The sequence below is a fragment of the Thamnophis elegans genome, chromosome 8 (assembly GCF_009769535.1).
Source record: "Thamnophis elegans isolate rThaEle1 chromosome 8, rThaEle1.pri, whole genome shotgun sequence".
NCBI classification, from domain to species: domain Eukaryota; kingdom Metazoa; phylum Chordata; class Lepidosauria; order Squamata; family Colubridae; genus Thamnophis; species Thamnophis elegans.
The window spans coordinates 77,680,507-77,707,752 of NC_045548.1; the positions used below are offsets into that span (position 1 = coordinate 77,680,507).

At 47.7% G+C, this 27,246-nt stretch overlaps 1 protein-coding gene across 1 annotated transcript in view; it reads left to right on the forward strand.

Annotated features, from left to right (window-relative positions):
• Positions 1-27,246, forward strand: part of ADGRB1 (adhesion G protein-coupled receptor B1) — a 132,221-nt gene that overhangs the window by 57,963 nt on the left and 47,012 nt on the right. The window contains 4 exon segments of the mRNA XM_032222333.1: positions 5,196-5,303; positions 7,928-8,092; positions 15,228-15,392; positions 17,948-17,956. Coding sequence (XP_032078224.1) covers positions 5,196-5,303; positions 7,928-8,092; positions 15,228-15,392; positions 17,948-17,956 — 447 coding nt within the window.

The following is a 27,246-nucleotide window of genomic DNA, read 5'->3' on the forward strand; positions in this document are numbered from 1 at the left end:
GGGAAGGGACCTTGGAGGTCTTCTAGTCCAACCCCCTGCCTAGACAGGAAACCCTATACCATTTCAGACAAATGGCTATCCAACATCTTCTTAAAGACTTCCAGTGTTGGGGCATTCACAACTTCTGGAGGCAAGCTGTTCCACTGATTAATTGTTCTCACTGTCAGAAAATTTCTCCTGAGTTCTAAGTTGCTTCTCTCCTTGATTAGTTTCCACCCATTGCTTCTTATTGTACACTCAGGTGCCTTGGAGAATAGTTTGACTCCCTCTTCTTTGTGGCAACCCCGAGATATTGGAAGGCTGCTATCATGTCTCCCCTGGTCCTTCTTTTCATTAAACTAGACATACCCAGTTCCTGCAACCGTTCTTCATATGTTTGAGCCTCCAGTCCCCTAATCATCTTTGTTCCTCTTCTCTGCACTCTTTCCAGAATCTCCGCATCTTTTCTACATCGTGGCGACCAAAACTGAATGCAGTATTCCCAGTGTGGCCTTACCAAGACATTATAAAGTGGAATCAACACTTCACGTGATCTTGATTCTATCCCTCTGTTTATGTAGCCTAGAACTGTGTTGGCTTTTTTGGTAGCTGCTGCACACGGCTGGCTCCTATTTAAATGGTTGTCCACTAGGACTCCAAGATCCCTCTCACAGTTACTACTATTGAGCAAGGTACCACCTATACTGTACCTGTGCATTTCATTTTTCTTGCCTAATTTGAAAACTAGAAAAACCTCTGATCAGGGGTGAAATCCTCCCGGTTCAGGGACGATTATCATTGGTTCTGCAAACCAGTAATAAGAAAAAAGCTTCCAAGGATTGCACAGCACAGCTTTGAGCCATGCGATCGTCAGAACTCTCCCCACCCCACTTTTTAAAGCATTTTGATCCTGCCAGTTCGGGCAAATAGGCAGGAAAAAAATGCTTTAAAAAGTGGAGGTGGGGGGAGGAAAGCTTATGACTATCGCACGGCTCACAGCTGCTCCGTACGATTCTCGGAATCTTTTTACCCCACTTTTTAATGCATTTTTTCCCCTGCCTATTCGCTTGAACTGGCAGGAAAAAAATGCTTTTAAAAGTGAAAAAAAATTAGCCATGTCCACCCAGTCACATGACAACCCCCCCCCCAAAAAAAACAAGCCATGCCCACAGAACCAGTGGCATAAAAAATTAGACTTCCCCACTGCTTCCGATCTAATGAAACCGAGACAGAGGGTGGGGGGGGAAACAGGTGGGGATGTGGGATTCCTGGGGCGAAATCTCCTTCCTAAACTAATTGGAATCCCGAACTTCTTAATTACAAAGCCACCAGCTTCGTTCAGAAGAAACGAAAGCCCCCATTTGGAGCAGACGAGGAACCAAATAAATATTTCTCCAACATTTCACCGGGGAATTTCCACGAATGTTCAGAAGATCTGCATCTCCGCTGTACAGATTGTTTATGGCAACAGTTTTAAATCCTGAAAAGAGAAACGTAGCCGGGTTTTAATTATATCGTGATATCAAAATTGTTTATTTTGCTCTGCTGCCTCGCGAGCCGGGGCAATATTTCTTATTCTGCGGAGCAGCAATTGTCCCAATTTGCTGTCGTCAGTTTAATGATATGTTGTATTAATTTTGAGAGAGGCAAAAAAAAAAACCCCGCTATTCATAAAAGATGAAATGCATTAGGAATTAATTGCTCCTGAATCTTTCTCTCTGTCTACTTCTTCGGCAGCCGAAAGTGCTGTGAGAAGATCCTAGTTTAGAATCAAAGTGTCCTCAAAAGTTGATTATGTTTTAGGAATAGCTGCTTCCTAAACTAAGAGTCTGTCAACATTCTCCATCATTCAGGTCCATTATTGTTGCCCCAAAGGTGCTTTTTCAAGAGGCAACAGGATTTTCTTTGTTTTTCACTGAAGATGTTTTGCTTCTCACCCAACAAGCTTCTTCAGTTCTGACTGGATGGTGGGGAATGGAAGGATTGATTCTCCTTGCAGACAGCTGGTCATTTGCATCCTTTTAGAGGGTCTTTGAGGCCACTTGGGAGGTTTATCTGTGTCCCCAGAGTCACCATTTTCAAAAGGCAGCTGGACTTGGTTTTTCTTTGAAGAGGTTTTGCTTCTCATCCAAGAGGCTTCTTCACTTCTGACTGAACCGTGGAGGAGAGAAGGATTTATATTCCTTGCAGTCATCTGCCCATTAGTACCCTTTCTGAGAGTCATCGAAACCACTTGGAGGTTTATCTGTGCCTTCAGGGTCACCTGAATAGAGCAAAGAGGTGTGAAACAACTTTCAGCACTTACAAGAAGGATCCACCCCCATTAAGTAGATCCCAAGGGCACAGATAAACCTCCAAGTGGCCTCAATGACTCTCTAAAAGGATGCAAATGACCAGCTGTCTGCCTGCAAGGATTATAAATCCTTCCGTTCCAAATTGTGCCTGGTTTTAAAAGGCCAGAAACGTTAGGAAGCAGATTAAAATGTTTTGGGTGACCAGTTGTATCTTTTCCCAGTTGTATCTACCCAATCCACCAGAGTAGGGAGGCAGGGTGGGTTATGGGTCATCCCTATTTTTTTTAAAAAGGGTCCATCTGGTGGGACCAAGAAGAAGCATCTTCTCTGTGGTGGCTTCCTGCTCATGGGACATCATCCCTGTAGAGATAAGATAAGACACTCCCCTCACACACAGAGATATATTTTGACACTCTTTTAAAAGTCCCTGAAGGCATGGTAGGGTATGGAGCCCATCAAGGGATTGTTTTTTGCCCCCAGGAGAACTTTCCTCTCAGTTTAATTGTTCGATATTCCTTGTAGTCATGAATGGAACAGCATGCCTCCAGATGTTTTGGATGCTCCATCACTGGAGTGGGGCGGATTAGAGGACCTCCAAGGTTCCTTCCAACCTGATTGTTCTGTCTGTCTGTCTGTCTGTCTGTCTGTCTGTCTGTCTATCTATCTATCTATCTATCTATCTATCTATCTATCTATCTATCTATCTATCTATCATCTATCTATCTATCTATCTATCATCTATCTATCTAGTATCTATCTATCTATCTATCTATCTATCTATCTATCTATCTATCTATCTATCTATCATCTATCTATCTATCTATCTATCTATCTATCTATCTATCTATCTATCTATCTATCTATCTATGTGTCTAAGATGTAAAAGCAGCCCAAGTTCAAATCCCAGCATGGCTAGCTGATGAAAGCTAAATAGCTTGAAATAGATCTATACTAGTCTCCCTTCATTTATTGATCAGCAAAAATGCAACACTAGTTATCTCTCTATATATCAATCTCTCTCTCTCTCTCTCTCTCTCTCTCTCTCTCTCTCTCTCTGTGTGTGTGTGTGTGTGTGTGTGTGTGTGTGTGTTCCAGCATAACTCTGGAAAACTTTGACCAATTTCAACCAAACTTGGTACACAGATGACTTACTCTCTGGAAAAAAATATTGTGGGGGTAAGACCAGGGGTGAAAATCAGCAGGTTCTGGAGAATCGGTAGTGGAAATTTTGAGCAGTTTGGAAAACTGGCAAATACCACCTCTGGCTGGCCCCAGAGTGGGGTGGGAATGGAGATTTTGCAATATCCTTCCCACAGGAGCGGGTAAGGAATGGGGATTTTGCAGTATCCTTTCCCTGGAATGGGTAGGGAATGGGGATTTTGCAATATCCTTCCCCTGCCATGGCTACCAAGTGATGCCCACAGAACCGGTAGTAAAAAAAATTGAATTTCACCACTGGGTAAGATACCCGTAAAACCCCTGGGGTGTGTGTTCTGTTAAGATACAGCCTGTTGTGCCTTAAAATGGCTTCTCCTGTACTGCTGTAAAATGGCATCTACTGGGCAGCGCAGTGGAGTTGCCATGGTAATGGCTTCACAGTACTCCACAAGGGGGCTCCCTCTGATAAGGGGGGAGATCCAACATTAGAAATTACATTTGGTCCGGACATTTCCCCCCCGATAAATAAATACCCGGGAAATGCCAGGTTATCGACTAGTGTTCTATATTCTGTAATGTTGATGGCTGAATCTAAGACTATACACAATTCCATATCCTCCTTATTCTAATTCTAATGAGAGAGATACGTTCTTCCCCCTTCTTTTAAAAATAAAAGTCAGCCCGATGTGGATTATTTCAGTCCTGCTTTCTCACTGCTTTTATCTGAAAAGAAAAGTAGGCACAGCCTCCTCAACAATTTCTCTTTATAATGGAAGTTTAGGTCACCTTAGATCAGCAATGGGAACATATAATGGAATCTTTATTGTTTGCCTTCTTCTCTTCCTTCTGAAGGATGTGCAGATTTACATTCAGCCTAACCTTGATAAAGAGGGTGTCAGGCCTGCAAACATCTTTTTTTGGATCTGTGGCCTGCCCACACTTTCTATTCTTCTACTATGCCTTTTCTATGGTAGGAAAATGGGAGGGGGGATTGTACGGAGTTAGATGATATGTAGCCATAACAACATTCTTTCTAGAAAGCCAAGGTCATCCTTTGTCTTTGCACCTCTGCACCTGACTGGAATTGGATGGGTGGAACTGCCGGCATGGCAGTGGGAGATTGGACCATGGGATGGACTTGTGGGTATGGGGCAGGGGTGGGTTTCAACCAGTTCACGGCGGTTCCTGCGAACCGGTTGGTCGGCGAACCTGGAAGTAAGTAACTTCCGGGAACGGCGACTGGCCCACCTGCCCGCCCGCGCTCCTTACCCAGTTTTGACGAGTTCTGTGCTTCCACGCATGTGCAGGATGCATACAGTGCCTGCGCAATCCTCCAGGAGCAGCTGGAGCATCGCACAGACGCTAGTACGCATGCGTGTGCCGCGCGCGTGCACGAGGACGCCGCCGGCCCCGTTCCAACCGAACTGGTTGGAACAGGGCGAGAAACCCACCCCTGGTGTGGGGGCAAGATCTTGAACTTTCAACTGGGTGGGGAAAACCGGGAAACTTTCAGATTTGGGTTTTCCCAGATGTGCCAACATGGCTCTCTTAATAAATTGGAACTTTCAGCAATACTTTGCCTTGGACTCTGATTTAATTTTGGATGCTATTTGGAACCCAGCTTGTCTTCTAGTAATGGGATTTTATTTTCTTCTTGTTCTGCCCTTCAAGCAAAATTTTGGAGAAGAAGATTTGACAAGCCTGTTCATCTAGATTCTTCTTTGTCCCCTCCCTTTCTTTTCTTTCTTTCTTTTTTTCTTCTAGCTAATATACACTATAATTCCCGGAGTCAGTCTTTACGGTCTACAGACAACCGGAAAAAAGATGACCTCGAAGACTTCCAGCAATATGGATATCCTGCGCCTCAGATCGGTAGGTAGCCCAAATGTTAGACTGACATAAATACAAGAGATCAAGAACAGGTGTCAGGTGTGGAAAACAGTTCCTATACAGGAAGGTTCAAATGAACTGATTTGATTTCCATTAAGAAAAAAAAAAGGAAGAGATCATTGGCTTCCAGATATTCACTTCTAAGACATTAGACTGTTGTAGACCAACATCCTTAACATGGTTAGAAAATTCACCCATTCTCTGAAGACTTGGCCCCCTCAATTAAGCAAAAAAATTGGGTGTGAATAGCTTGATGTGTGAGTTCCTTGGTGCTTTCTGTTCTGACCGAGGCTTCCCAAGAGCCTGAAGCAAACTCCTTGTCCAGACAAAAACCCCTTTTATTAATTGACTGTGAATCCTGCTCATTCATATCCAGCAAAGTCTTCCGAGGGAGGATTTACAGTCACAGACTTTATCTGGCTTGGAGAGCTGCCAGGATGATCTCTGCAAAAATTAGCAAGGAGTCTCGGAGAGTCACGAACCAATTAAGTGAACAAATGGTCTCCTGCAAACTCCACTCCCCTGTCGCTCCTCTTTTATTTCCTCTGGGTGGGGCCATTCATCATCCACCTGTGGCCTTACTCCCAAGTCAACCCCTGTTTTTAGCTGTCCGAGATGTCTGTGCATGCACACACTGGGAACAGGCTCCAGCTGTTCCTCTGCCTCACTGATGTCAGATGTCCCTGGCCTCCTCTCTGCCTCGGATACAGAGTCCTCATCAGAACCCTCCCCAGACTCCAGGACTGGCCCATGTTCCTCCCCCACCTCCTCACCATCTGATTCTGCTGCCAGTTCTGCTGGCAGGCTGCAAAGAATTTCTGAGCTTGGCTGTTTTCTTGTAGCCATTTCATTGCCCAACTAGGTGACAACATCAGTGTTGGTGGTAGTTAGTTGTGTAATGAAACATCTGCAAGGAAAGAACCAAGATCGGAAGGCACCAAGGACCCTACAGTTCAACCCTGAGCCACAAATATTCTCTTCTACTGATAGCCTAGGAAATGTCCTGTAGTATTGGAACAATCCTCCTCCGTTTGACGGCTGCCTGTATAGCAATTGGTGATGGATAATTGCTGATACCAGGAGAGGTACAGGTAGTCTCTGATTTACAACAGTTCATTTTAGTGACCATTTGAAGTTACAATGGTTCTTCGATCCTTCGATCACATTTGTATGGATTTTTGCTGAAAACCAACAATTATTTCGGGTTTTGGCAAGACTGTGTCCCTGGCAAACCGTTGGTTCACTTAATAACAGTGGATTTACTTAACAAAAAAGATCGTAAAATCAGGTCATTCAGGCAACCAGTTACTATTTCGACATAACGGCTGCAGTCATTTCTTTCAAGGTACTAATTATGACCTTTAAAGCGCTCCATGGCTTAGGCCCAGGGTACCCACGAGACCACCTACTGCCACCGGTAGCTTCCCACTGTCCAGTTTGGTCTCACAGAGTTGGCCTCCTCAGGGTGCCGTTGGCCAGACAGTGTCGGCTAGCCACCCCCAGGGGGAGAGCCTTCTCTGTGGGAGCCCCTTCCCTCCGGAATGAGCTGCCCCCGGAGCTTCGTATAATCCCCGACCTCCGGTCCTTCCGACGTGCCCTAAAAAGTTGGCTTTTCCAGCAAGCCGGCCTGTTCTGAACAAAACAAAACAAATTATTGATCACTGTTAATTTTAATTCGAATTTTTTTTTTTAAAAAAAATGTCATTGTCAATTCTAATCGGGTTTGTTTGGGATATTCTATTTATTTTTTTAAAACTTTTGTATTATGTGTTTCTTTTAATGTTGTACGCCGCCCTGAGTGCTTGGGAGAAGGGCGGCATATAAATCTAATAAACCTAAACCTTAAGGATTGTCGATAATGGAATTCTTGCTTGAGAGACCGCCTGCTGCCAATTACCTCCACCAGACCGATTAGATCCCACAGATTAGGCCTCCTCCGAATTCCATCCGCCGGCCAGTGTCGACTGGCGACTACCCGGAGGAGAGCCTTCTCTGTGGCTGCTCCGACCCTCTGGAACGAACTCCCCGTGGAGATTCGCACCCTCACCACCCTCCAGGCCTTCCGCAAAGCCCTTAAAACCTGGCTGTTCCGACAGGCTAAAGAACCGTTGCCCCTATCTCGAATGGTATGATTGTTGCGTGTTTTTAAATTATGTATTGTTTTGTGTTGTTGTTAATTTGTCTGTATCCCCCTTCCCTGGTTTGAGTTGTGAGCCGCCCTGAGTCCCCCTCGGGGGAAAAGGGCGGCATACAAATGAAATAAACATTCAATATACATTCAACATTGCTTAATACATCCCCATTGATTACCTGCATTATTTATATAGCTTGTATAATTGCCTACTTTCGATCTTGACATCTCAGAGGAGGACCTGCTCCCTGTTCCCATGGTCCCACTTGAGGTCGAAGGAGAAACATTGGCTCCCCAAGAGAGAGAGAGCCACCTGGAGAATCCATGCCACGTCTCCCTGGACCCATTTTTCTACTATCTCTCTAACACACACACACACACACACACACACACACACACACAAAATTAAAAATTGCAGATCAGTGGGTGGTCAATCTCAGGATAAGGAAATCTCCTGTGTTCTGCACCTTGACAGGTGATCCAGCGGCGGAAGAGTGGTCCCCCTGGAGCGTCTGCTCGACCACCTGTGGGGAGGGCTGGCAAAGTAGGACCCGGTTCTGTGTGTCGTATTCGTACAGCACCCAATGCAGTGGGCCCCTCCGCGAACAACGGCAATGCAACAATTCTGCTGTCTGTCCAGGTGATGACCTTCACCCCACCCCACCCAACCCCCTCATTCTCCCTTCTTTCTTCCAGACACTGGGCAGGGAGGGAGGGGGTCCTGCTTCCTGCTCAAAGAGCTTCCGAACCAAATCCGATGGGAAACTGCAGAATTCTGCAATCTGTATAAATAATGCACGCTAAACACAACCGCCCGGAATAGTTTTTTGGCCTGTGGAAGTCTTGATGGTCTCTAAGCTTCTTTGTGGCATGAAGATGTTTCATTACCCAACTAGGTAACATCACCAGGGCAACTGTTATACAGCTACCATATTTTTCGGAGCATAAGACGCACCCTTTCCCCCCCCCCAAAAAGAGGGTGAAAATCCGGGTGCGTCTTATACACTGAATGCAGCATTTTTGGCCTACCAAAACCCCACCCCCTTTGCAAAAATGGACGTGCAGAGGGTTCGGGAGATTTTCAAAATGCTCCTGGGGGGGGAGAAAGCAAAAACAAGCAAACAATGGACTGTTTGGGCCTCCCCAGCCCCCAGGAGCAACCTAGAAGCCCAAACAGGGCACAAGGCCCCAAAATGCAATGCAAATGCCCCCCCCCCCACTGTTCATGCATGCATCTCCTGCATGTGCCCTGCTCCCCACACATGCGCAGAGGCCAGCTGGCTGGCAGGAGGTGTGCGCCCATGCTCAATAGCAATAGCAGTTCGACTTATATACCGCTTCATAGGGCTTTCAGTCCTCTCTAAGCGGTTTACAGAGTCAGCATATCGCCCCCAACAATCCGGGTCCTCATTTCACCCACCTCGGAAGGATGGAAGGCTGAGTCAACCTTGAGCCGGTGAGATTAGAACCGCTGAACTGCAGATAACAGTCAGCTGAAGTGGCCTGCAGTACTGCACCCTAACCACTGCGCCACCTCCTAGTAGAGCTGGGCTAGGGTGATGGCGGGTGTGTCTGTAGAGAGAGCTCCGCGTGCCACCTGTGCAGTGGTGGGATCCAGCCAGTTCTCACCTATTCGGGAGAACCGGTTGCTAACTCTCTAAGCAGTTCGGAGAACCGGTTGTTGGAAGAAATCCCCTTTTGCTTTTTTCCCACTTTACAGGGCTAATCCTGTAAGGAAGGCAGGAAGGAAACATCCTGGTGTTGTTTCTAGTCTAATCTTTATTGACCTGCTTACAGAAACTGCCTCTCCAGTTAACCCTTATTACCATTGTAACAGCTAAGGCGAAGCGCCCATCGACATGAGTGACATTGAGATGGCTACGCCCACGCGGTCACATGACCACCGAGTCATGCCTACCCAGCTGGTCATTAGGGCAGAGAACCGGTTGTTAAATTATTTGAATCCCACCACTGCACCTGTGTCACGTGTGTCATAGGTTCTCCATCACGGGACGAGACATTCCAAGTTCCCACGACCGTTCTTCATATAGTTTACTGATGACGATAGCTGGACTGATGTTGTTACTTTATTTGGTCGTGAAACGTCTTCCAATACAACAGATAAGTTGAGGAAGAACCAGGGGTGGGTTTCAACCGGTTCGCGGCGGTCCCTGCGATCCGGTTGGTCGCCGAACCCGGAAGTAAGTAACTTCCGGGAACGGCGAAGGCCCACCCCGCACCCGCGCGCCCACGCGCGCCCGCACCCGCTCCTTACCCGGTTTTGCCGAATTCTGCGCTTCCACACATGCGCAGGACGCATACAGCGCCTGCGCGATCCTCCAGGAGCAGCTGGAGCATCGCACAGACACTAGTACGCATGCGTGCGCGCCATGCGCGCGCGCGAGGGTGCCGCCGGCCTCGTTCCAACCGAACCGGTTGGAACGGGGCGAGGAACCCACCCCTGGGAAGAACCCAGAAGTCCACCATTCAACTCTTAGGCTACAGATGTTTCTTTTATTGGATAGTTTCCCCTAACTTGTGTTATTTCTGAAAGGATTGCAAGGAACTTGGACGCCGTTCCAAGTCACAATGGGGAAAAATATATATATATATATATATATCACCTCATGGTTCCTGCCTGCCGGAGCAATTTCACCCACCAGCATATGTTTTCAGTTGCAAAAATAATTCAATCTGTGCTGTTGGAAAGGGCAAGCCGGTAAGATGGCTGCAGTGGGAGGTTAGAGGCATAATTTGTTTTGTGTTCTCATTAAAATACCCTATTGATTCTCCTCTCCAAGATTACATATCCGCGGAAACGTGGATGGGGGCCTTGTCAACCCTTCTTTGAAAGCATGCGTAGCCCTAACAAGCCACGAAGATGTCCGGTGTGTGCTGATATTGTGGGGGGCAAAGGATAGAGCCGAGGTGGAGCAGTGGTTAGAGTGCAGCACTGCAGGCTACTTCCAGCTGACTGTTATCTGCAGTTCGGCGGTTCAAATCTCACCGGCTCAGGGTTGACTCAGCCTTCCATCCTTCCGAGGTGGGTAAAATGAGGACCTGGATTGTTGTTGGGGGCAATATGCTGACTCTGTAAACCGCTTAGAGAGGGCTGGAAGCCCTATGAAGTGGTATATAAGTCTAACTGCTATTGCTATTGCTATCTTGTATGTTGTACGTCATCTGTGTGAGGATGACATCAAGAATACGTTGCGACATTTGGACTCAGCCCCCAGGAGTGAATCTTCTTCAATTCCTGAGATAGAGCCGAGGTGGCACAATGGTTAGGGTGCAGCACTGCAGGCTACTTCAGCTGACTGCAGTTCTGCAGTTCGGCTGTTCAAAATCTCACTGGCTCAAGGTTGACTCAGCCTTCCATCCTTCCGAGGTGGGTGAAATGAGGACCCGGATTGTTGTTGGGTAGGCGTGGCTCGGTGGTCATGTGATCATGTGGGCGTAGCCATTTCAATGTCACTCATGTCGATGGGCGCTTCACCTTAGTTGTTACAATGTCATAAGGGTTAACTGGAGAGGCAGTTTCTGTAAGGAGGGCAATCAAAATGAGGCTAGAAACAACACCAGAATGTTTCCTTCCTGCCTTCCTTACAGGATTAGCCCTGTAAAGTGGGAAAAAAGCAAAATGGGATTTCTTCCAACAACCGGTTCTCCGAACTGCTTAGAGAGTTAGCAACCGGTTCTCCCGGGTAGGTGAGAACTGGCTGGATCCCACCACTGCACAGGTGGCACGCGGAGCTCTCTCTACAGACACACCAGCCATCACCCTAGCCCAGCTCTACTAGGAGGTGGCGCAGTGGTTAGGATGCAGTACTGCAGGCCACTTCAGCTGACTGTTATCTGCAGTTCAGCGGTTCTAATCTCACCGGCTCAAGGTTGACTCAGCCTTCCATCCTTCCGAGGTGGGTGAAATGAGGACCCAGACTGTGGGGGGCGATATGCTGACTCTGTAAACCGCTTAGAGAGGGCTGAAAGCCCTATGAAGCGGTATATAAGTCTAACTGCTATTACTATTGCTATAGAACTTTGGCTGGGTGGTAGCAAAGACTTTGTTTTAAGAACCATCAGATCTGTGGGGTGTTTTGGTGGTTGCTAGGTTGCGTTGTCTTCTTGCAGATGTTTCGTGACCCAGCTAGGTAAAATTGTCAGTGCTAGAACGGAGTTGGGTTTGTGGAGAGGAGGAGGAGGAGGAAGAGGAGGAGGACTGTGGGGTCCTTAGTGGTCTCTAGGCTTCGTTGTTTCCTTGCAGATGTTTCATGAACCAACTAGATAGCATCATCAGTGCTAGAAGGGAGTGGGGCTTGCAGAGAGGAGGAGGAGGAGGAGGAGGGTGAGAAAGAGGAGGAGGAGGAGAATTGAGGGGTCTTTGGTGCTTTCTGAGTTTGGAGACATTTCATTACCCAATTAGGTAACATCATTAACCGAATAACCTTCCGTGCATGCACCCGGCCTCAAAAACCTGGATGGCATAGAGCCAGGGAAGGCCCATCTGCAATTTCCCCTACCGGTTTGAGCAAACCAGTCCGAACCGGCTGAATACCACTTTTGATTTCTGATAAATGACTGTCTAGACCAATGGTAGTCAACCTGGTCCTTACTGCCCACTAGTGGGCGTTCCAGCTTTCATGGTGGATAGTAGAGGTTTGCTGTAACTCTGCTTTATAAATTTTATAAAGTAAAGTTACTTCCCTGTTGTGGCCCAGCAGGAGCCATTGGAGCTGCCACCAGACTCCGACAGCGAGGGGCCCTATGAGTCGGCTCTGGAGGATGTGGAGGACCCTGGACAGGGTTCCGACTCCGAGCAGGGTGCAGAGAGGCTGGTTGGCCACCAGGAGGCACCTGGGCCTTGGACCAGTGGGGAGGAGACAAGGGAGTGTGATCCTGACGTCATGCATTGGAGCAGTGGGGAGGAGACAAGGGAGTTGGTCCTGGATGCCCGGTAATGGAGAGCTAATAGGCGTAAAGAACAGTTAGGCAGTTACAGGAGATAATTGCACTCAGCTGGTGGTAATTAGGCTCCTCTCAAGACTATAAAAGGAGTGATTGTGCACACGCTCATTGCAGGAGTCAACATATTTACGAGAGCTGGAGAACTCTCGTGGCTAGCTTGGCAGGCTGGATTGCTGCCAAGGTTAGTCTGTGCTGGATTGCTGCCAAGGTCTGGACTTTGCTGGATTGCTGCCAAGGGCTAGTCTATGTGTTAATAAATCCTTGAAGTATCTTTGTCTTGGCGTGCTTTGGTGTAGGATGAGGGGGGGTCAGAACACTTCTCTATTTTATAAATCACCATTACTGTGGAACCGGTGGGCGGTTAGAAAATTGTACTACTAACAGAGATACCAAAGTGGACGGTAGGTATAGAAAGGTTGACTACCCCTGGTCGAGACTCTTCTAAAAACATCCAGTGATGGAGCACCCACGATTTCTGGTGTCAAGCTATTCCACTGGTTAAGAGTCGAGGTGGCACAGTGGTTAAATGCAGCACTGCAGGCTATTTCAGCTGACTGCAGTTCTGCAGTTCGGCTGTTCAAATCTCACCGGCTCAGGGTTGACTCAGCCTTCCATCCTTCCGAGGTGGGTAAAATGAGGACCCGTATTGTTGTTGGGGGCAATATGCTGACTCTGTAAACCGCTTAGAGAGGGCTGAAAGCCCTATGAAGCAGTATATAAGTCTAACTGCTATTGCTATTGCTATTAATTGTCCTCCCTGTCAGGAAGTTTCTCCTTCATTCCAGGGTGCTTCTCTCTTTGATGAGTTTCCATCTATTGTTTCTTGTCCTGCCCTCTGGCGCTCTGGTTTGAAACAAAATTTCAAGCGGCCAATTGAAAAAGAGAGTGAATTATTTCATACGTGCAGCTGAAAGTAGTCTCCTTATTATATCTGCAGCGGTGACTCGATGTGTTTACATATTTTATAATGGATGCTTTGGTGTTTTAATTGGCATTCCATTTCTTGGGTTCTTTTGCAAGGCGAACTCTTGCGCGGATTAAAGAAAAATAAGCGAGGCCAACGCTAATAATGTTTGAATACAAATTTCAGGAGCCGAACCTCCTCGAATTACATATTTCAACGCGATTTGGAAAGGAAATGTGAGCTTCAGCGGAATCAAAAATGGGGCTTTGAGGAGAGTCCCTAGAATGTAAATCGATGCCAAAATTACGGGGAAAAAAGTATTAAGTTGTATTTGAATTTGAAACATACTCGCGGGGAGTCCTTAGATTTGCAAATGGAGGCAGAAAGTACGGTTAAAATGTTCACGGAATGTGAATACTATGGAGGCCTTGGACGGCAAGCCCGTAGATTTGCTTATCCTGCAATCAGAAAAGAGAAAATTGGTTTTTGCTTAAAAAGAAGCTGCAATTTGCTAGGCGCTTGTAAGTGGAAAATAGAGCCCCTTTTTTCCCACTTTCTCTGGAGAGTCCAGTGGCAATCAAGATTTAATCAGGAGTTGCTATGTCTCCCACCCCTGTGTTGTAACTGCAACACGTTGATCTATGCTGACCTAAAATTTTTGATCTCCAGCTGTTTAATATGTGCAGAATAAATGGGGATGGTGGAATGCAGAACAAAGAGGCTATAAAAAGACAGCTGGTTTGGTCTAGGTCAGTGTTTCTCAACCTTGGCAACTTGAAGATGTCCGGACTTCAACTCCCAGAATTCCCCAGCCAGCGAATAGGAGCCAAGGTGGCGCAGTGGTTAAATGCAGCACTGCAGACTACTGCTAGATCAGCAGGTCAGCGGTTCAAATCTCACCGGCTCAGGGTTGACTCAGCCTTCCATCCTTCCGAGGTGGGTAAAATGAGGACCCAGATTGTTGGGGGCAATATGCTGACTCTCTGTAAACCGCTTAGAGAGGCCTGAAAGGCCTATGAAGCGGTATATAAGTCTACTGCTATTGCTATTGCTATTGCCAAGGTTGAGAAACACTGGTCTAGGTGCTGGTCTAGGAATCAGGAGACTGGGAGTTCTAGTCTTGCCTTAGACAGGAAAGCCAGCGGAGTGATTAAGGGCCAATCACTAGGAGTTGGTGAATTCTAGTTCCCCTTGGGCATGAAATCCATGTAAGTGACTTTGGGTCAATCACTAGCAGACTGTGAATTCTATTCGAACCTAAGGCATATAAGCCAGCTAGGTGACTTTGGGCCAATCACAGGGTGACTGTGACTTCTAGTCCCTCATTAGACAGGAAAGCTGGCTAGGTGACTAGGGGATGGTGAGTTCTAGTTCATGGCCAGTATGAAAACCATCTAGGTGACTTTGGGACAGAAGAATACGAGTTCCAGTCCCACATCAGGCATGAAAGTTGACTGGGTGACTTTGGTCCAATCACCAGGAGACTGTGAATTCTAGTTCTCCCTTAGGCACAAAAGCTGACTAGATGGCTTTGGGCCAATCACCAGGAGACTGTGAGTTCTAGTCCCGCATTAGGCATGAAAGCTGACCAGGTGATGTTGTGCCAATGACCAGGAGGCTGTGAATTCTAGTTTTCCTTCCCCCGAGGCACATATGCCTACTGGGTGACTTTGAGCCAGTCCCTCTCTCTCGGCTCAACCCAACCCACAAGGTTGTCGTTGTGAGTTAAATAGGAGGCAGACGGAGCCTTGGGTGTGTTTACTACCTCGGGTTAGTGATGAAGAACAAGAAAGGCGTGGATGAATATCCCAAACAAGCAAGAATTCATAAATACACGATCAACGGTGAACTGGTGTAGAGTTGAGAAGGCTTCCTCGGGCTGAGCCTTTTTTCTCTTTCCTTACAGTCCACGGCACTTGGGACGAATGGTCGCCATGGAGCCTCTGCTCGTCGACCTGCGGACGGGGATACCGGGATCGGACCCGGATATGCAAGCCCCCCCAGTTCGGAGGGAGCCCCTGTGAAGGTCCTGAGAAGCAAACCAAATTCTGCAATATCGCCCTTTGCCCAGGTAATTTGCTAAAGAGACTTCCTCCCACGGGTGAGCCGTGGGGAACTGTGATATTTCGTTGTTAGAGGGTGGCTACAGAGGTGGGCTGTTACATGTTTGCCCAGGTCTGGGAGAAGCCGTAGCTAACGTCATGGCCAGTATGGAGAACCTCCAAATCCCACACCTGGCTGGCCATGCCCCCCCTGCCCCGCCCCCCCCCTGCCCTGCCCCAGGGAAAAGAGCGCAGATAAGAGGAACCAAGATGATCAGGAGACTGGAGGCTAAAACATATAAAGAACGGTTGCAGGAGTTGCTTATGTCTCATTTAATTACTCCCCCCCCCCCAAAAAAAAAAAAACCAATGATGATTCTCTGATGCAGGAACAATGCGGTGTTTATTTGCAGCTGGACAAGAGAGAGAGAGGCGGAGTGGCTTTTTGGGAAAAGGAAAGGAAAGGAAGCTTGCAAAATATTGCTTAATTGCAGCAGGAACGCTGCTTAAATTCTGGCTGGCTGGCGGCTATTTGATTTGGTGCAGTGAGTCGCCGATAATTTAACTGCTGGATCTTTGGAGTGAAAATCTTGGCAAATAACTGGGCACTGCTTTTAGAGTTTTCACACACACACACACACACACACACACACACACACGCACACAACACACAGACACACACGTTAATTAAAGAGATAAATGCCAGCCATTTAATGGGAGATGGTTTGTGCTCCGAGAAAGGTCAGAACGCAGCGAGGGTTGGAAGAAAATATCTCTCCCACCCACCCACCCACCCACCCACCTTGTGGACTTTTTACTGGAAAAGGCTGGGTTGTTGTGGGGTGCAGAGTCCAGAATATTCCTGAAAAATACTCTTTTTTAAAAAAAAAACACCCCAGTTTTTATCCATTTATAATATAGTGTAAAGTTCCAGCAGTTTCCCTGAGCCACTGAAATGCCCAAGAGAACGGAGACTCCAGACGAGGCTTGCAAAAAATATCAGCTTTTATTGATGGCCGCAGCAAAATCTGGGTGGCAAAACTAGATCCGAAATATACAAAGAAATGCATGGAAGGAAGAGCCGCCCCCTGCAAGAGGGACTCAGAGGATTATATACATTTTAGGCAGATAGAAGCAAAGTTTATCCAATCAGAGATAAAGATTCCTTACCAATAAAGCATTCTTTTGTTCAAGCTTCTCTCTCTCTCTGCCTTATCTAGTATGGAGTATTCCTAAAGCCTTGGTTAGGGGGTGGCAGCCCCCCTTTGTCAAGTTGTTTTTTCAGCAGAATGCTTTAAGGGTTTATGAGCCAGGAAAACTCCCTAGTTTGGTTCCTTCTATGGGGCCTGATATTCCCGTGTAACAATTTCTTCTATGTTTCCATCAAGGTGCCCAGTTTTGAAGCCAAGAATAGAAGCGAGACGCAACAGTGAGATAACATTTGCGGTCCAGTATTGAGGTTACAATTTGCTAGGTTAGAAAACAACTAATTTCTGACAGTATACAATAATATAAGCAGAAGCCAATAACAAAGCGGGAAAGCTGCAGCGGTCGTAAATGCGAAAAACGGTGATGTGTCACTTTTCTCGGGGCGTTCATAACTTTGAACAGTCATTAAACAAATGATTGCAGGTCAAAGATTATCTGCATTATGTAAATATGACCAAAACGAGAGATAATATGAGGAACTGGTCATTTCCTCCACTCTCCAAAGACCAAGGTTTCTTCTCAGAATGACAACTGTCCCGTAAGTCGTTGAGAAGAGCATGTATGTGTGTAGTGTCCGTGTTCTTCTGTTCAGAAGGGTTTGGGGTGGTCAGTAGGTCTTGTGATGGGGAGGTCACATGAAGTGAGGGACACATCAGGTTAGGGTCTAGTGATGGGTCAGGTGTGAGTTGCATCAAGTGAGGTTCTTGTGATGGGACAGGTGTGGCTCACATGAGGTTAGGGTCTTGCGATGGGTAGGTCACATGAGGTGAGAGTCATGTGAAGTGGGGTTCTTGTGATGGGTCAGGTGAGTTGCATCAAATGAGAATCTTGTGATGGGTCTTATGGGTCAGGTGTAGGTGTGTCAAGTGAGGTCCTTGTGATGGGTCTTATGAAGAGTCAGGTGTGGGTTGTAGTAACTGAGGGTCTTGTATGGATCTTGTGAGAGGCTAGGTGTGGAGGATCTTGTGATGAGAAAATCATGTCTGGTGAGGATCTTATGATGGGGAAACCATGTCAGGTGAGAGTCTTGTGATGAGTCAGGCGTGGTCCACCAAATGAGGGTCTTGTAATGGGGATAGGTATTTATTGGGATTTATATGCCGCCCTTTTCCCTGAGGGGAGGTCACATGAGGTGAGGGCCATGTCAAGTGAGGTTCTTGGGATGGCTCTTGGGATGGGTCAAGTGAGTTGCATCAAATGAGGATCTGGTGGTGAGTCTTATGCTGGATCAGGGGTGGGTGGCATCCAGGGATGGCCTTGTATGGATCTTGTGATAGGTTAGGCGTGGATGATGTCTGGTGAGGATCTTATGATGGGGAAACCATGTCAGGTGAGGGTCTTGTGATGGGTCAGATGATGGATTGCATCAAGCGAGGGTCTTCTGGTAGGTCTTCTGATGGGTCTTGCGATGGGAACAAACTTTGCTCGCCTAGAGTTGAGTGATCCAGTATTATCTAGATTGGCCCAAGGTGGTTTGTGAATCTTGAGGACATCCAAAGGTCTACCATCCTCCAATTCACAGATCCTTCCAACTTCATCTACTTAGCAATAGCAGTTAGCAGTTAGACTTATATACCGCTTCATAGGGCTTTCAGCCCTCTCTAAGCGGTTTACAGAGTCAGCATATCGCCCCCACAGTCTGGGTCCTCATTTCACCCACCTCGGAAGGATGGAAGGCTGAGTCAACCCTGAGCCGGTGAGATTTGAACTGCCGAACTGCAGATAGCAGTCAGCTGAAGTGGCCTGCAGTACTGCACCCTAACCACTGTGCCACCTCGGCTCACTACTTGTCGGGGGTTAATCTTTGGCCTCCCTGTTTTAGCGATACAAGAGCTGAGATAATTAGATCAGGCCCGTCATGTCAAGCTACATGGCAAGATATACGGCTGCAATAAAAATTACTCATATTTCATTCCTAAATTGCACATTGCAGAAGGAGGTGTCGGCCCGTTAGATGATAAATTATGTTTCAGGCTGGGGATGTCTGTGTGTGTGTCTTTGTGTATGTGGTATGCTTTGAGCTAATGATATTGTGCAAAGAGGGGTGAATTCAGAATTGTTTGAGAAACTTGGAAGCTTACAAGAGCGCAAGTGAGGATGAGGGCTTAAATCCTTATTTTTTTTTTTTTTTGAAATAATTTGTACTTGCTTTACTCTCCCAAATTCCTGTTTGTGGTTAGAATGCAGCCCAGGGATTCACATGCACGCACATGCCCTCCTCGTGACACATTTAGGGCCTGGAACTCCTCCTGCACCAACCTGGAAACCAAAACAAGGCATGGAGGTGCCATGTGAGGCCACCCCCACCCCCCCCAATGCCCAGGTTTGGGCCTGGAAAGCTTCTGACAAGAACCTGTGTGTCAAAAACGGGATGTGTATATGCAACAAGGCAAAAAGATATTGGAGAATGGCACAACTATGGCTGGAACAAATGGTGAGAGATCAAATTCTGCTCAAACCAGAAATTTTCCTCCTAGGCATTATAATACCAGAGGGGTATTAGAAGGATGTGCTTCATTTAGTTATCCATGAATTGGCAGCGTCGCAAATTAACCCATGCACAATATTGGAAACTGGAAAGTATCCCATCAGAGTTAGACATAACTAGGAAGATTTTGTACTGGAAGCAGGTAGGCTCACCCTAGCAAAGTAGACTAAAATATGGATTAAAAATATAAGAATGAAGACGTGGCATAAAGAGGCAATTAGAAGCTTGCTTAAAGGAAATGTCATCAGCCTCTAATCACAAGATGCTCCAGCCAACGTCCCTATGTCAAAAGTCGAAACCACAAGGTTCAGATCAAGTTCGTTAATGACACCTATACCTGTAACTAAAGGAGAAGTAAGACCCTCATCTACTTATAAGGCTCTCCCCACAAAATAACCAATAAGAAATGAGTTAAGTGTTTCCGTGTTGCAATGCTCTTGAGAATGGATAAGAACGCGTGCTTCGATAATGAAGGGTGTTCAGAATTTGCAATGTTAGTTGTTGTGACTCAGCAGCAGTTTGCTGTGAGTTGAGTCGGGATGCAGGAATAACAATGCAGCTGGGGCTCGTTAGGGTGGTCTTCTGGAGATAAAAGGACGGATGGTGCCACGCCCTGGTTGCAGAAGTCAACGTTCATTCATTCGTTCGTGGTTCGTCGTTCATCAGTTGTGGTTTGTTTGTGAGAGGCACTTGGATAAGTGATTTGCTTTCTGTAACCCTGATTCGAAGAGACACTTGGAGAAGTAAATTGCTTTCTTTCTGTACACCCGGTTTGGCCGTAAGAGATCTTCGTTTTTGCATTCTGTTATCTTCTTGCCAGAGACTTTATTTATGTTCATTTTGGGCTCGCAGCCAGTCTGAGCCGAGGACTGATAAAGTTATTTCCTTTTAAGTCTGTCTGACTGTCGTCTGTGAATGAGCGGAGAAGGGGGGGTCAGAACAGTTAGCTATTTTGCTAACTTTCTGAACCTGGCTGCCAAATAAACTTTTCCTGTATCCTGAGAAGTCTAAAGCCTGTCATTTTCTGCAACACTAGAATGAAAAAAAATAAAATAAAGGGGAGTCGGAATATTATGAAGATTTTATTATTGGTATAAGACAAGGTGACAAGACTGGAACGAACTGTAAACAATGTGATTGGTTAGAAGGACAGATAATGTACTAAGCAGACTGACAGAGAATGGATGAGATTATGTGTATATACTGGGACTGTACGGCCATAACAGCTTTACTGCGCTGCGCTATTTTAAATGCAAAAACAATAAGAATAATTTTTAAAAAATGAGCAAGGGGGGCGCATGTGCGCATGGGATGCATCTGCATGCGTGTGGGAAAGCACTCACATTGCATTTTGGGGTTTTCACACCCCTCCCGCTTCGGGCACTTGGCACCGAAAAGGTTAACCATCCCTGAGTTAGGATGTATTCAGCCTGGCAAAGGGAAGTCATCAATAAGTTATTTAGAGATTATAGAAAGGAGCAGGGCTGGACTGTCAAAAGAGAGAAAAACGTCTTATCAAAACAGAGGCAGCTGATATTAAAAAGCAAAAACAGCCTTCGAGGATTCCACAAATACGTCTCTTTCTCCTTGCTAGGAAAAAAACCGCTCAAGGAATTCACTCAAAGTCTATTGGCTGTCTCCTTGAATTAGAATATCAGTATAGAATAGAGCTGGGAGGGACCTTGGAGGTCTTCTAGTCCAGCCCCCTGCTCAAGCAGGAGACCCCATACTATTTCTGACGAATGCCTGTCCAGTCTCTTCTTTCTTTATTTTTTTAGGTTAACAACTTTTTTTTTATTAAAAAGTTTTAATAAGTTTTACAATTGTATATCTTTCCCCTTCCCTCCCTTCTCCCCAATCCCACATCCCCTCCCCCCCCCCCGCAGCCTCCCAGAGCAAAATACAGGGTATAAACATTTAACAATCATACACTAAAATAAACTAACTAACTTTAGCATTGTACCATCACTTATACTTTAACTCCCCTTTTATAAAGCTAACTTTAGATAAATTGTAACATTCCTTGTTCATTCATTCATAAGCTAACTGAAATTTCTCAGTCCCATATTTATTTTGAATATAATCAGTCCATCTTCTCCATTCCAACTTGTAATTCTCATCTGAATGGTCCTTCAAATATGCTGAGATTTTGGGCATCTCTCCTAAGTTTGTTACTTTTAAAGTCCATTCTTGAATAGTAGGCAAATCTTCCTTCTTCCAGTATTGCGCCACCAACAGTCTAGCTGCAGTCTCTTCTTAAAAGCCTCCAGCTTTTAAGGGAAGCAAGGAGGGAAGGAAGGAGCGAAGGAAGGAGAGAAGGAGAGAAGAAAGGAGGGAAGGAAGGAGGGAAGGAAGAAGAGAAGGAGAGAAGAAAGGAGGGAAGGAAGGAGGGAATGTAGGAGAGAAGGAAGGGGGAAGGAAGGAGGAAAGGAAGGGGGAAAGGAAGGAGAGAAGGAGAAAAGAAAGGAGGGAAGGAAGGAGGGAAGGAAGGAGGGAAGGAGAGAAGGAGGGAAGGGGAAGGAGGGAGGGAGGAAGGAAGGAAGGGGAGTAGGAGAGAAGAAATGAGGGAAGGAAAGAGGGAGGGAGGGAAGAAGAAGTAGGACCGTTGTAAGATAAGATGGATCTATGGGATGTTAAGAAAGCAATCTTCAAGTATATTGTTAACAGTAGGGAAAAATTGTTATAAATACATATTATTAATAACAGTTATGAGATCATATAATTGTGCATGTATATATGAAATTGATAAAATAAAATAAAATTAAAAATAAAATAAAAGCCTCCAGCGATGGAGTTGCAACCACGACTTCTGGTGGCAAGTTGTTCCATTGGTTAATTGTCTTCACTGTTGGGAAGTTTCTCCTTAATTCCAGGTTGCCTCCCTCCTTGATTAGTTTCCATCCGTTCCTTCTTGTCCTGCCTTCAGGTCCTTTGGAAAATAAATGGATCCCCTCCTCTTTGTGGCAGCCCCTCAAATACTGTGATACTGCTATCCTGTCCCCAAGAGTCCTTCTTTTCTCTAGACTGGCCAAACCCAAATCCTGGCACCGTTCTTCATCTGTTTTAGTCTCCAGGCCCAGGTTGGTCAACCTTTTTGGTGGCGAGGGCCCAAAGGCTGTGCGCGAAACCCCAAAATGCAATGCGAGTGCCCCTCCCATGCATTCACCCTGCCCCCCCTGCCCATTTTTGACTGACAGGTTGGTGCAGGAGGCTTTCCAGGCCCTAAACGGGGTGCGGTGGGGGGCACTTGTACGCCTGTGAACCCCCTCAAATGCAATGCGAGTACCGATGTGCATGGCACAGCAGAGACCCCAAAACCAGCTGGCTGGTGGGAGTTGCGCGTGCATGTTCGATGGCGCTGGGCTAGGGCGACGGCTGGCATGCCTGCAGAGAAGGCTCTGTGTGCCAACTGTGGCTCGTGCGCCGTAAGTTCGCCCTCATGGCTCTCGGCGTTTATCTGGGTTGGTCTTCTTTGCACTTTTTCCAAATCTCTTTTGTAAGTATTTTCTGTTATGGATTGCAGCAGTAGAGGCTAAACCACGTTCCTTGTATACAGGATGTATAATGACAATAAAGGCTGCTCCTCTTCTTCTTCTTCTTCTTCTTCTTCTTCTTCTTCTTCTTCTTCTTCTTCTTCTTCTTCTTCTTCTTCTTCTTCTTCTTCTTCTTCTTCTTCTTCTTCTTCTTCTTCTTCTCCTCCTCCTCCTCCTCTTCCTCCTCCTCCTCCTCTTCCTCCTTGTCTCCTTCTCCTCCTTCCTCCTTCTCTCCTCCTCCTCCTTCTCTCCTCGTCCTTCTCCTTCCTTTTCCTCCTTCTCCTTCTCTTCCTCCCCCTTTATTCTTCTCCCCCTTCTCCTTCCTTCTCCTCCTCCTGCTCCTCCTCCTTCATTCTCCTTCTCCTCCTCCTTCTTCTTCTCCTCCTCCTCCTCCTTCTTCTCCTTCTCCTCCTCCTCCTTCCTCCTCCTTCTCCTCCTCCTCCTTCCTCCTCCTCCTCCCTTCCTTCTCCTTCTACTCCTTCTCCTTCCTTTTCCTCCTTCTCCTTCTCCTCCTCCCCCTTTATTCTTCTCCCCCTTCTCCTTCCATCTCCTCCTCCTGCTCCTCCTCCTTCATTCTCCTTCTCCTCCTTCTTCTTCTTCTCCTCCTCCTTCCTCCTCCTTCTCCTCCTCCTCCTTCCTCCTCCTCCTCCCTTCCTTCTCCTTCTACTCCTTCTCCTTCCTTTTCCTCCTTCTCCTTCTCCTCCTCCCCCTTTATTCTTCTCCCCCTTCTCCTTCCTTCTCCTCCTCCTGCTCCTCCTCCTTCATTCTCCTTCTCCTCCTCCTTCTTCTTCTCCTCCTCCTCCTCCTTCTTCTCCTTCTCCTCCTCCTCCTTCTTCTCCTTCTCCTCCTCCTCCTTCCTCCTCCTCCTCCCTTCCTTCTCCTTCTACTCCTTCTCCTTCCTTTTCCTCCTTCTCCTTCTCCTCCTCCCCCTTTATTCTTCTCCCCCTTCTCCTTCCATCTCCTCCTCCTGCTCCTCCTCCTTCCTTCTCCTTCTCCTCCTCCTTCTTCTTCTCCTCCTCCTCCTCCTTCTTCTCCTTCTCCTCCTTCCTCCTCCTCCTCCCTTCCTTCTCCTTCTACTCCTTCTCCTTCCTTTTCCTCCTTCTCCTTCTCCTTCCTTTTCCTCCTTCTCCTTCTCCTCCTCCCCCTTTATTCTTCTCCCCCTTCTCCTTCCATCTCCTCCTCCTGCTCCTCCTCCTTCCTTCTCCTTCTCCTCCTTCTTCTTCTCCTCCTCCTCCTCCTTCTTCTCCTTCTCCTCCTTCCTCCTCCTCCTCCCTTCCTTCTCCTTCTACTCCTTCTCCTTCCTTTTCCTCCTTCTCCTTCTCCTCCTCCCCCTTTATTCTTCTCCCCCTTCTCCTTCCATCTCCTCCTCCTGCTCCTCCTCCTTCATTCTCCTTCTCCTCCTCCTTCTTCTTCTCCTCCTCCTCCTCCTTCTTCTCCTTCTCCTCCTCCTCCTTCTTCTCCTTCTCCTCCTCCTCCTTCCTCCTCCTCCTCCCTTCCTTCTCCTTCTACTCCTTCTCCTTCCTTTTCCTCCTTCTCCTTCTCCTCCTCCCCCTTTATTCTTCTCCCCCTTCTCCTTCCATCTCCTCCTCCTGCTCCTCCTCCCTTCCTTCTCCTTCTACTCCTTCTTCTTCTCCTCCTCCTCCTTCTTCTCCTTCTCCTCCTTCCTCCTCCTTCCTTCTCCTCGTCCTTCTCCTTCCTTTTCCTCCTTCTCCTTCTCCTCCTCCCCCTTTATTCTTCTCCCCCTTCTCCTTCCTTCTCCTCCTCCTGCTCCTCCTCCTTCATTCTCCTTCTCCTCCTCCTTCTTCTCCTCCTCCTCCTCCTCCTTCTTCTCCTTCTCCTCCTCCTCCTTCTTCTCCTTCTCCTCCTCCTCCTTCCTCCTCCTCCTCCCTTCCTTCTCCTTCTACTCCTTCTCCTTCCTTTTCCTCCTTCTCCTTCTCCTCCTCCCCCTTTATTCTTCTCCCCCTTCTCCTTCCATCTCCTCCTCCTGCTCCTCCTCCTTCCTTCTCCTTCTCCTCCTCCTTCTTCTTCTCCTCCTCCTCCTCCTTCTTCTCCTTCTCCTCCTCCTCCTTCTTCTCCTTCTCCTCCTCCTCCTTCCTCCTCCTCCTCCCTTCCTTCTCCTTCTCCTCCTCCTTCTCCTTCCTTTTCCTCCTTCTCCTTCTCCTCCTCCCCCTTTATTCTTCTCCCCCTTCTCCTTCCATCTCCTCCTCCTGCTCCTCCTCCTTCTTCTCCTTCTCCTCCTTCTTCTTCTTCTCCTCCTCCTTCCTCCTCCTTCTCCTCCTCCTCCTTCCTCCTCCTCCTCCCTTCCTTCTCCTTCTACTCCTTCTCCTTCCTTTTCCTCCTTCTCCTTCTCCTCCTCCCCCTTTATTCTTCTCCCCCTTCTCCTTCCTTCTCCTCCTCCTGCTCCTCCTCCTTCATTCTCCTTCTCCTCCTCCTTCTTCTTCTCCTCCTCCTCCTCCTTCTTCTCCTTCTCCTCCTCCTCCTTCTTCTCCTTCTCCTCCTCCTCCTTCCTCCTCCTCCTCCCTTCCTTCTCCTTCTACTCCTTCTCCTTCCTTTTCCTCCTTCGCCTTCTCCTCCTCCCCCTTTATTCTTCTCCCCCTTCTCCTTCCATCTCCTCCTCCTGCTCCTCCTCCTTCCTTCTCCTTCTCCTCCTCCTTCTTCTTCTCCTCCTCCTCCTCCTTCTTCTCCTTCTCCTCCTTCCTCCTCCTCCTCCCTTCCTTCTCCTTCTACTCCTTCTCCTTCCTTTTCCTCCTTCTCCTTCTCCTCCTCCCCCTTTATTCTTCTCCCCCTTCTCCTTCCTTCTCCTCCTCCTGCTCCTCCTCCTTCATTCTCCTTCTCCTCCTTCTTCTTCTCCTCCTCCTCCTCCTTCCTCCTCCTTCTCCTCCTCCTCCTTCCTCCTCCTCCTCCCTTCCTTCTCCTTCTACTCCTTCTCCTTCCTTTCCTCCTTCTCCTTCTCCTCCTCCCCCTTTATTCTTCTCCCCCTTCTCCTTCCATCTCCTCCTCCTGCTCCTCCTCCTTCATTCTCCTTCTCCTCCTCCTTCTTCTTCTCCTCCTCCTCCTCCTTCCTCCTCCTTCTCCTCCTCCTCCTTCCTCCTCCTTCTCCTCCTCCTCCTTCCTCCTCCTCCTCCCTTCCTTCTCCTTCTACTCCTTCTCCTTCCTTTTCCTCCTTCTCCTTCTCCTCCTCCCCCTTTATTCTTCTCCCCCTTCTCCTTCCTTCTCCTCCTCCTGCTCCTCCTCCTTCATTCTCCTTCTCCTCCTTCTTCTTCTCCTCCTCCTCCTTCCTCCTCCTTCTCCTCCTCCTTCCTCCTCCTCCTCCCTTCCTTCTCCTTCTACTCCTTCTCCTTCCTTTTCCTCCTTCTCCTTCTCCTCCTCCCCCTTTATTCTTCTCCCCCTTCTCCTTCCATCTCCTCCTCCTGCTCCTCCTCCTTCATTCTCCTTCTCCTCCTCCTTCTTCTTCTCCTCCTCCTCCTTCCTCCTCCTTCTCCTCCTCCTCCTTCCTCCTCCTTCTCCTCCTCCTCCTTCCTCCTCCTCCTCCCTTCCTTCTCCTTCTACTCCTTCTCCTTCCTTTTCCTCCTTCTCCTTCTCCTCCTCCCCCTTTATTCTTCTCCCCCTTCTCCTTCCATCTCCTCCTCCTGCTCCTCCTCCTTCATTCTCCTTCTCCTCCTTCTTCTTCTTCTCCTCCTCCTTCCTCCTCCTTCTCCTCCTCCTCCTTCCTCCTCCTCCTCCCTTCCTTCTCCTTCTACTCCTTCTCCTTCCTTTTCCTCCTTCTCCTTCTCCTCCTCCCCCTTTATTCTTCTCCCCCTTCTCCTTCCATCTCCTCCTCCTGCTCCTCCTCCTTCATTCTCCTTCTCCTCCTTCTTCTTCTTCTCCTCCTCCTTCCTCCTCCTTCTCCTCCTCCTCCTTCCTCCTCCTCCTCCCTTCCTTCTCCTTCTACTCCTTCTCCTTCCTTTTCCTCCTTCTCCTTCTCCTCCTCCCCCTTTATTCTTCTCCCCCTTCTCCTTCCATCTCCTCCTCCTGCTCCTCCTCCTTCATTCTCCTTCTCCTCCTCCTTCTTCTTCTCCTCCTCCTCCTCCTTCTTCTCCTTCTCCTCCTCCTTCCTCCTCCTTCTCCTCCTCCTCCTTCCTCCTCCTCCTCCCTTCCTTCTCCTTCTACTCCTTCTCCTTCCTTTTCCTCCTTCTCCTTCTCCTCCTCCCCCTTTATTCTTCTCCCCCTTCTCCTTCCATCTCCTCCTCCTGCTCCTCCTCCTTCATTCTCCTTCTCCTCCTCCTTCTTCTTCTCCTCCTCCTCCTCCTTCTTCTCCTTCTCCTCCTCCTCCTTCCTCCTCCTTCTCCTCCTCCTCCTTCCTCCTCCTCCTCCCTTCCTTCTCCTTCTACTCCTTCTCCTTCCTTTTCCTCCTTCTCCTTCTCCTCCTTTATTCTTCTCCCCCTTCTCCTTCCATCTCCTCCTCCTGCTCCTCCTCCTTCCTTCTCCTCCTCTTCCTCCTTCTCCTCCTCCTTCTCCTTTCTTCTCCTCCTCCTGCTCCTCCTCCTGCTCCTCCTCCTTCATTAAACATGAAACAACCGAACATTTATGAATGTGGCATAAATACCATTGACTGTTTCTCTCCCCCCCCCCTCTCCTGTGCAAAAGCGGTTTTCACACTCTGCCTGCTCTCTT